General features: G+C 44.7%; 1 protein-coding gene across 1 annotated transcript; it reads right to left on the reverse strand.

Annotated features, from left to right (window-relative positions):
• Positions 1 to 351: 351 nt before the first annotated feature.
• On the reverse strand, positions 352 to 8,331 carry LOC111596567 (lipase member H). The gene is made up of 6 exons (XM_030223693.1): positions 8,309 to 8,331; positions 3,088 to 3,330; positions 2,872 to 3,026; positions 887 to 1,363; positions 568 to 823; positions 352 to 505 (listed from the first exon to the last, which is right to left on the reverse strand). The coding sequence occupies exons 1-6, from the start codon at positions 8,329 to 8,331 to the stop codon at positions 352 to 354; spliced, it is 1,308 nt and encodes a 435-aa protein (XP_030079553.1).
• Between the last annotated feature and the right edge of the window lie 2,293 nt (positions 8,332 to 10,624).

Consider the following 10,624-nt stretch of genomic DNA (forward strand, 5'->3'; position numbering starts at 1 on the left):
CTTAATTATGAACGGCTATTTTAGCCAACACGTTAGACAGCTTCTAGGGTACAGTGAATGCTTGCTTTATTCTCCTTCTCCTTCTCCTTCTCCTTCTTCTTCTTGTCCTTCTTCTTTTTTATTCGACAATAATCAACTTAACACCAACAAATTGTTGTTGCTATTCTATTCAATACACGACTCTCGACGCTCGACTCTCAACTCTCGACTCTCCTCTAGTGTTCGCTGCTGCGAAATGTGGAGCACACACGGCCTGGCTGATTGCATATTTGTGGTGGGGCGTTCTTCTGTTTCTTATCGGACATACATATCAAATCGTTCACATGTTTATAACAGCAACAACACTAGGAACTAGTTCCGCTCTACTCCCTCCCTCCTCTGTCTCGCTCTCTGCATTGGGCTCATCTGAACGGGCAGCGATGGCGCCCACGACTGCGCCTTCGCCACCTGAGCGTCCATGGCCTGGCCGTGGCCGTTGTTGCTGCTGCTAATGTAATTGCTTCGTCTTCAGCCAAGTACCGGGCGCTAATGTGATTCCGATTCTGATTCAAATTCCGATTGCGAGACCTAGCCCAAATCCAATTCCAGAAGCGTTGCGGACGCTGTTGCTGCACGTAGGGATAGCTCGAGCTGGTGTCGAAGTAGAAGCTGCCCTGTAGCCGTCGCCGTGAGTGGATGCCGAACATGGCCCGGCGATTGTTGACGCAACGGCCAGCGGAGTAATCGCGATAGCTGCCGCATTCGTAGCCGATGAAGGGGTACTGCGGATCCATTGACTGCCGGAAGAAGATCGCAGCCGCCGAGTGGCTGCAGGCAATGGGATCTAGGGAAGAAGGGCTCAAGGATTAGCTGTTGGCGCTGGCAGCAGCTGCTCATGCTCACTCACTTGTGTTCTGCATGTCGCGCAGATTCATAAACATCAGACAGTTGCTCTGCGGAGCTCGTCCTCCGTTCGGATAGAAGTCGGCATGGCCACACTTAAGGCTCGTGCCCAGCGTGCCGCCAGAGGTGTGCAGCACTTGAACGAACTGGGCGTCCGTCTTGTCCAGCCTGTACTTGGGATGGACATCGGCGGGCAACGTGAACAGCGGCCCAGCTGGATCCAGGCCAATGATCTGCTCCACCTGACCGCCCAGCACGGCGCCCGCATAGCCCGCTGCATGAGCGCCCAGGCTATACCCAGCCAAGGTCACGTTCTGCCGATTGAAGCTTTGCGGTCGCATTTCCTCCAAGGCAATGATGATGCCCGCAACGGTCAGGCCCACGTCGAATATGGACATCGAAGCGCTCTTATAGTCATTCTGCGACAGATTGCCCCAGTCCACGACGCACACATTGTAGTTCTCATCAAACAGCGTCCAAGCTGCCAAAGACGTTCAGAGTGTTATAAGTGATGCTGGCAATAGAGATCTCTATATTGATAAGCAGGAGTAAGCTCAAGCAGCTGCGCGAGCAAAGGTCATTGATGGATGGCGCCAGCTCTAGATAAAGTCTATAGCAGAATCTGTTCATTCTCTGACTGAGTATATCAGGCGACTCTGCAGCTGTGTCGCTGCCAGCTTCGATTTAGTTTGAATCAGGTAAAAGCAGATGAAACTTTTATTTGGCACAGGCAAATGTAATCAAAGTCTTTGTGAGCATTATGTAAGCTAGAAGTTGCTGCCAGAGGTATCTGGCTGTACGTGGTTATAAACTATCAGACAGAACCATTTCCATGTTCTTGCAACTTAAGTCCGAGTCCTGCTCAACCATCAACAAGGCCTTCTTCAGCTGCCTAGTCTGATAAGAGCTACTTGTAAGGCAAATTTATCTCTGAACTGAATTTGTAATTAAGCTTGAGTAATTAAATTAGCTCAACGTATTCAAATATTAATGTTTCATTGATTGTATTTAAAAGTCTAGCTGCACCTGGCATGCAGCTGCTGGACTACTTTTTTCTAGCTCCTAAACGAAGTTTGATTAAGTTTCTATCCATTTAGCAATTGCTGGCGTCTGTGAAATTTAGATATTTTGCATACTAAAGGTATCTAGCATTAAAACAAAGTGTTAACTTGTCTGCTATACCACAAAGTAGTACAAGACTTGACACGACTTTAGGCCGCATGAATATGTCGTAAAAGAAACTCAGAGCTACCTTTGCTTGCAAACACCATAGACAAGCAATTGAAAGAGCCGCGGAGAAGCCAGAAGACTCCTATTGAGGAGTAAGCAAAAGACGCAAAAATTTTCTCATCACATGAACCGAAGCGATGCAGCTAGCACTCGCCTTAAGTTTGATATGAAACACAATCGATTCGATTCAGCTCTTAGAATCTTTTTATAGAGAGCTTACGCTTAGTCCAGCTCTACTGGGAGAGCTCGTCTGGGAGAGACCAATAGAGCTGCAAACAAGACTATTGAGTGGCTGAGTAAAGAAGGCTCAAGCGAAAGCACGAAGTGAGTTGAGCCAAGTAATTGTGAAGAAGGAAAGCATTGCTGCTAACTAAAAGTATATAAATCTATATCAAATCATATCTATCTATTTATATCTTCTGTGAGAACAGATCAGAAGCTGCTTGACAAATTTCTAATTGGAAGTCAAGTCTTTTGCATAATGTCTGATTGGAAATCCGCTTGGAGCAAGGCTTTTAAGCAGTATGGGATCTACGGCAACTAGATCAGCTCAAACAACAGCTTAAGCGAGCGAACTTGAATCTTAAACACTTAAAAGAGGAGCTGAACAGTTCAGTTTAAGTTTCAGTTAGAGTTTCAGTAAAACAAGTCAATTTTAGCAGCTGAAAGTACGCTTGTCGCGGGCTGCTGAGCACTTGAAAGTGTGGAGAAAATCCTTGAGATTCTAGGCAAACTTGTGGCACATTCGGCTTGGCTTACTCAGTAGTAGCTCCTGCACCCAGTCCTTGCTGCCCTGATCGTTCCAGCCGTGCAGGAATAAGGCGAGCTTCTTGCTGGCATCCAAGCGTCGAAAGCCTCGCAGGTCGCCGAGCTGCAATTGGAAGTGGACCTCGTCGCCCAGGTTCGCGTCGGAGCTGGTTACAGGAAAGGCAATTGGGATGAGAATCTTGAGGAGCCTGGAATGGCAGCACTTACATAGTGCGGCACTCAAACACAATGCCATGATTGAGATGAGCGCGCTCTAAGCTGTTGCTCAGCATCGTCTCCTGCATGTAGCGAAAACTCTTTTGCAAGATATTCCATTTGTGCAAATGGGCGCCAGAGCCGCAGATGTTGCCCAGCAGCAGCAGCAGCAGCAGGCAGACCCACAGGCTGGCAAATGGCTGGCCATGGTAAGTAAAGTGTTGCTTCTGTTGTCGCTCCCGCTGTCTCCAGCTACTGCGAAGAGAAGAGAAGAGATGAGCAGCAAATGCCGATTATTAAAATTGCCGAAACGCGTCATAATTCACCAGCAACGTTAGCCAAATTTATAAATCAAAACTTGGCAAAGAAGGGCGAAGCCGGCAAATGAGTTAGACAAAGAGCGTCAGAGAGGGCGAGAGACAGAGAGAGAGAGAGAGAGAGAGAGGGGAAGCGAAAGCCGAGAGAGGCAGGCAGGTAGAACGTACTAGATACCACGAGACGCGAATCGGAGTCGGTAAATTGGACCGCTTGGCTTGCCCCCTGACATGCTACTGAGGCCAGAGACGCTCGCAAGCGACGTCCAAGCGCTGCTTTAGGCTCCAGCTCCAGTCGGCTGCACGTTTAGGGCCCGCTGATGACCCTCGCGACAGCAGAGATGGCCGCCAAATGAGCTTCATGGCAGCGCCAGCTCTTGTTCTTGGCGTAAGCTCGCTCCGTGTTTGCACAAGTGAAAGTAAAGCTTGTAACGGTGTTCATTGTCTCCGTCTCCGTATCTGCATCTGTATCTGTATCTGTGTCGGAGTCTGCATTTGTATCTGTGACTTGGGCAACTTGACTGATCTTGACATAAAAGCGTCGCTGGCTGGGTAGACGAACTGATACCTGTTTGGATTTTACAAGCCAATCAACAGACGCTCGTCGTCGACAGCAGTCAGCTGAGCAAACAGAACAGAAATCGATCGTAAACATCATCGTAAAGTCGATGCCACAGACAATCGAGCTGTGTTTATGCTACTCAGCATATAGATCATAAACTGGCCTTTCTTCCCTGCTCGAATACACTGCGAGAAATGCAGCACATATATAAAATTTCTTTGAAATTCCATTCAAAATTCTGTTTAGTCCAAAGCGAATCACTTTCGCAGTTTCATTATGATTTATTTTCTAGTTTATCGATGCCAACAGAGGGCATCGGCGTCTCGCAGATACCCTCACTTTTCGTTGTCATGCTGGGCAATTAACATAGATGTTTTCTCGCACGCTTCCACAGAGTTAATACAAGTCCTAATTAACCAAGACACGAAGTGAGGCAAGAGTCGCGGACGGATCTGAAAGATATTTGGACTCTAATTTTAGAGCAAAACATAAAAGTTTCTCTCTTTCTCTAGCCGTCTCTCTCCGGCTCTCTCCGTCTCTCTCTCTACCTCTGTCTTTGGGGCAATCGCGTCCCTCCGATCGTAGAGCTTTCTAGCTTAATACGAACATGTAAAGGTAGGCAACGAAAGCGTGCACAAAGCGCAAGTCACGCTAATGATGACAAGTCAACAAGACAATTTCGAATTCCAACCGAATACCAATTCGTTTTTATCTTCCTTTCCTCATTCTATTACAATTATAAAACTTCTATCTGCAGCTGCTATGTTTATCCACTTACAAACCCGTTTTCGTTTCAACTGCTTTTTCTAGCCAGCTCTAGCCTATCAGCCTATTTTCAAAACAATACTGAGATGTAGGCTTGGCATGTTTTATAGCTAAGCGGAGGGTCAGTCATGCATCTCTAGTGTTTGGCCTGGTGGGTTAAAGACATCATCTACATGTCTCTTGAAACCCACGAAGCAATAAACATTCTCAGTCATGAGTCCAATAATATCGTGTTTCTATATCAAATGTAACATTTGGAATGTGTTAAAGGAAATCTGACTAAGATATACCCCGAACGCCAGCTGGGTTGCTTTTCCAAGCACTCTAGCTTCCATCTACACTCGAATAGAGCTACAGCTCTCTGAAACTTTGTTACTATATTCAAGAGTTAGTCTCATTAGTCCACTGAATGTGCAACAACTACTAAAGAGCTCAACGTCTTTTAGAAATTGGCCAAAGCTGCAACTGAACTGTGAGTAAGTTTATTTTGTGTCTTCAGAGATAGCATATAAAATAAATCAAAATTGTTGAAATTATGCATGAAACTAAATGCCAAATTCGACAGCTCTCGCTGGAAAGCAGCTCGAGGTTTCATGGAAACGAACCAATCTCGTGACAACACGAGCTGTGAATGAGGACCCCATGTACACTTATTATACCTCTAGCTCCTATAGGCTGCGAGAAATAAAGATAAAATAAAGATAAATCCAGGCCAGATCCATTCAGCTTGTCGTCCAGATCTCGGCTATGCCTCAAAATCCATTATGCCTTCAATTCTCATTCTCAATTTCTTCCACTGATATAAGAGAACAAAGGTTTCTCTCGATATTTCATCCATAAAAAGGTTGTGTTCTTTAGAGGCTTACAACTTGGAGTTGACAAAAGTGCTTTATTTGACAGCCTATTTAACAACTGAAAGTTACTTTGAATTGAATTTGGATTGACATTTGGTCATGGTTAGACTTATGAAAGAGTAACGCTCTTAAGTTGCTGAAACTTTTTAGCATTTGTCGTGAGCTTTCTCCATTTTTTGGCGTACACAATGATGAGGCCTGTTTTTGGTTGAATATGCGGAATTCTCGCACTTGAAGTGAGAAGTCGTGAGCCAGGCATGAGCTTCACATAGCCGCAATCATTGTCTTTAATATTGAATTAAATTGGATTGACATTCAAAATATATTTTCTTATTTTATTATAATTTCAGCTTGTATACAGTTCAGCTGCTGCTGCACACCTGAGCAAAGCAATCAGTCAAGATCTCCTTGTCACTTCAACTATTTGGTAGCAACGCCTTTGTTAGGCTGGCCAAATAGTTGGTTAAAGTCGCGCGTTGCTAAACTTCAGATTCCAGGTTCCATTTGCAGTGTCTTATCATTAAGGCAGAGGATGGTGTAATTTTTAATGCACAATGAGCGTTGCCTGCCTTTTAGTACTCAGTGTTGCGCGCCTTTCCCGGCCGCAGCGCCGACAGCGTCCATAGCACCCATCGTTTTTGCCTATTAAGCACAATGATAATAATAATGAGTAATGGCAACAACAACAGCTGTGCACAATAAGTTTACATGTGTGCGGAAGGCGTGTGTGTGCCGCATGTGGGTATAACTTGCTTATGCCGCTGTCTATATGCCTCATCCTCTCTCTCTCTCGCTCTCTCTGTGTGCGCTTGGAGACGCATTCAAAGCAATTTTCACAATTTTCGTATTGTTTACTTAATTAATTCTGCACAAAGATTTTCATTTACGAGTGTGCTGCCTGCTTAAGTGTGTGCGTCTGTGTGTGTGTGTGTCCTACTAGACGCATCTGTATGCGTATGTACAACTGTGCCAGTGTGTGTGCCATTGTATTGGTATGTTTGTTATGTTTGTTGCGGCATATGCAGCTGTTTTGTGGTTATTAAGGCAACCCGCACTCACGCACACACATAAGCGAATGCCTGCCTTTACATAGATCAAGTCGCGTAATGAGTTTTTAACATTAAATGAACAGCAGCGCACCAAAAGAAAGAAATTGACACTTTTTGTGGCTTCAATTAATAACTCGAAGCTGCGGCTGCATTCTTATTTGCTGATCTTCCTCTGCTCTAGCTAAGAGACTTGTCTATCGAGCCAACTTAACTTGATGTTTAGCTTCGAAACACAGCTACGAATGTTGCATATTAAGTATACGCCTCGGCATGATGCAAGCGGAATTAAGAGATTTAGCTAATCGAGAAACGGAGAGAGGATGGTGTAAGAGAGAAAGAGAGAGGGAAATGGATAGAGAGAGAGAGAGAGAAGAAAAGAAAGAGAGAGTTAGAGCGCAAGAGAGAGGCAGAGAGGGAGAGAAATATAAATAGAAATAGTAACAAAAAAAGACATAGAACGAGTAAGAAAACCAAAGAGATTTGAACTATAACAACTCCAGGCTGACTGCATCAAGGGCCGCCTAGTGATATGGAACAGATGACATCTGCTGAGGTGCATCAACAATGCTTGAAGACGTGTCACCAGCTGCCATTGATCGGTGCCAACAATATGCTTCGTCCTACACTGCCAGGGTCATGTCAGTGTCAGCCAACTGGCAGCTAGAGCCATTGCTAGAGATCTCTCACTTATTGCTAACTGGCTAACACACAGTTTGTTCAGGCATGAACATGCAAGATAATAGAGAAAGATAATACCATGTGCTTAAAATCTAAAATAAGATATATCAACAAACTCAAGCTAGATTTAAAGGCTGAAATGCACATGACTCAGGGCATAAGAATCCCAACTCAGAAGAATAAAGAATCAATGAAAAACTCAACCACATCAGTGTCAAGTGTATTCAAAGGCCTGCAGCTGCCATATTTTGGCGAGTGCCTTTCTGTGAGCCCATTCACATTGTTAAAGGCGAAGGCCCATCTTGCATAAAGTAGAATACTTTCTTTTTACATGGATTTATATTCGACTAGAATATCTGCCCTTAAGTAACAGACTTGCAGAATAGCGGGCATTGCGCAAACCAATATGCTCCTTTCACTCAGTGAGTGCTTAGCTTGAGCAATCCCCATAAGTAGGCTGCATAAAACGAAATTCCGTATGCTAAAGGCCAATAGATAGCTTTCTGGTTTGCAGTAAGAGTATCTCTATAAATCGATAAATCGATATTTTGCCTACACTTTTTCATATCTATATCCACTAGTCCATCTGGCAACAGCCTGTTTTCAATTATTATTGCTTCACGCGACCTCATTATTCAATCAAAAACCTTTGACTGCGTCGCTGAGACTTTTAGGCTGGAAATCAGGAAATATTGATTTGAGCTATTTGTGGGGGCTTCAAGCTCACTTTTTTGAATTTATATTCCAGGCTGCCCATAACATCATCTCTAACGAGAACTTTCAGCTTGTATCAGTTGCTACAGAGTCTGTTGAAGCGCAAAGGAGCTTGAAGTTGAAGCTTAGCTTTAAGGAATTAGTGAGGCTCGGGCCATGCCAGCGCTTTCATAATAAATTATATTTATTGATACTAGTTTTCTTCACGCACTCTCAGCCTCACTCCTACAAGTATGCAATGTACCAGCAATCCATCAATTTTCAAATTATACTCCGTAATATCTAACAGCGGCTCACGGGCCGAGATAGTCGCTGTTCATTGTGCCTGATTGACAGGGTCACTTACATGGCCAACAGGCCGAGCAGTGCGCCCCTATTATTTTGCTCATTCGAGTTAATGTGGCCTTGTGCTCGAGTTGCCAGCGTGACGAACGAGAGCTTTCATTGTGCTGCCCGGGAGGCAGCTTCTACCCTGTAATTTACATTGGCTGCAGACTTCAATTTCAAGTTGAAGGCGTTCCAAATAGGCGTGACAGTTGCTAAAGCTGCAACTGAGGCTGAGGCTCAGGCTGAGGCTCAGGCTGAGGCTGAGGCTGATGATGTGCCCGTAGCTGAAGCAAGACAGGACTTTCACTCAATAGCAGCGAGTTGTTAGGAAAACTATTTTACCGCTCAATTGATTTTGCAATTTATTTGCGCGCATTATGCAAACGCACACAGACATAAACAGAGTAGCACACACGGGTAGCGGGTAGAGGGTAGTGGGTAAGGGGTAAGGGGTAAGGGGTACGGGTATTGGATATCTCAGCGTGTACGAGACAGCAGCAGCAGCAGCAGCAGCTCACGTGTCCTCAGCCCAAAACGAGCGTTTGCCAGTGGCGGGCGCACTTTCAATTCTATTTACTCCCAATAATCATCATCAATGTCAGTGGCGCTTGCACTAAAGTAAAATAACAACAGCAGCAGCAACAGCAGCAACAACAGCAACATCAGAAATAACAACAGCAGCAGCAGCAACAACAACAACCTTGAGCACATCAACGTCAACAGGATCATTGGCGGTATTGACAGCAACAACAACAACAGCCATAGAAACAGCAGCAACAACAAAAAAACATGTGAAAGCATTGCGGTCGGGTGTAGCTGACAGAGCAATGCTCTGTGCAGGCAGAGTCAATGAAGTCGACAGACTCGAGCTTTGTCAGTGGAGCGCAGGTAAAGGGTTAGCGCAGCCAACATTTGCTCCAGCCAATATACTCCTTTGGGCTTGAGGCGGGAGCTTATAAAGCAGCTGTGTGTTGTTTTGTTGTCACAGTTGCCCAGACACTCCAAACGAGGCACACACGATGGCAAGATGGAGAGGCAGCAACGCATAGGAAAGTTGATGTTTATATCGATTGCTGGCAATTTCGAGAATTACAACAGTCACACACACGCGCGCACACACACACACACACACACACACAGGGAAGCAGACAGGACGTGCGCATGTTGCTGTCCTCCCTCGTCCTGCCACCCGGCTTCTCCTCGATGCTCTGCCCGGTTGCCAGGTTCGTGTGTTCAATTGTCGCCAGCGTGAGAGGGCGCAACCAGCGACGAGGTCAACGTCGCCGTTGCCGTCGCCGTCGCCGTCGCAGTCGCAGTCGCCATCACCATTTGACATTACTTTTCGAACAATAACACAAAGAGGGCGGCTCTTCTAGTGGGGAGTGCTCGACTGGCAAATACTTAGCTATGCAAAATTTCTGCCTCATTGACTCTATATGAATCCATATATGAAAGTGAAGGGAAATATATATATATTTATATATAGCATAGTTGTCGCAGCCATATGTTCTATCTATATTCAAGCTGCGCTTGCTGCAGATGCATACGAACTAAGGATAGAAGTTTTCATAAACAAATTAGTTTTTAATTATTTTTCTTATCAAAAGTCCGGTGTGTGCTTGCAGGGTATCTGCCGTCGATCACCATCGACATGGAGCTCCCTTTGTTTTGACTGTTATTTGTTGTTATATGGTCATTCGTCCCTGCGTCCACGCCTCACCAAAGCTCGTCTGAGCCAGTATTTCTTTGCCGTCTCCTGCGCTGCAGTTTAAAGTGGAAAATTGGTGGAAATTGATGGAAATTGTCATAGCTTACGTCATAAAAAAGATGTTGGACTAAGCGCACTTAGCAGCAAATCCGCTTGTCAGGGTCACACACAACTACACACGCACACACACAAAGACAAATTAACAACAATGGACAACTACAGCGATCACAATGTAAGCAGCTCACGCGCTAAGCTCGCATAATGTGTACAAAATACCAAGCCCAGCAAACACAGAGGGCGACAGAGACATTCATATATAATCATAACATTTTTAACAAGTAAACAAAGCTAACTGCAGCGTCACGAGAACAACATACCCTATGAATTTAATGGAATCGAATAGAAATGCCAAGTGTTATCAACTATCTAACTAAATATATATATATATTCTAATGTATTTATCAAATATTGATAGAACATTCTAAGGAAAATATATTAACATGTGTATACTTAATACTGCCGATAATACCCTGTTCCATGTGTGTGTGTGTGGCTGGCACATTTCGCAACCAAAATAA

Source organism: Drosophila hydei, unplaced genomic scaffold (assembly GCF_003285905.1).
Source record: "Drosophila hydei strain 15085-1641.00,03,60 unplaced genomic scaffold, DhydRS2 tig00000250-arrow-arrow-pilon, whole genome shotgun sequence".
Classification (NCBI taxonomy): domain Eukaryota; kingdom Metazoa; phylum Arthropoda; class Insecta; order Diptera; family Drosophilidae; genus Drosophila; species Drosophila hydei.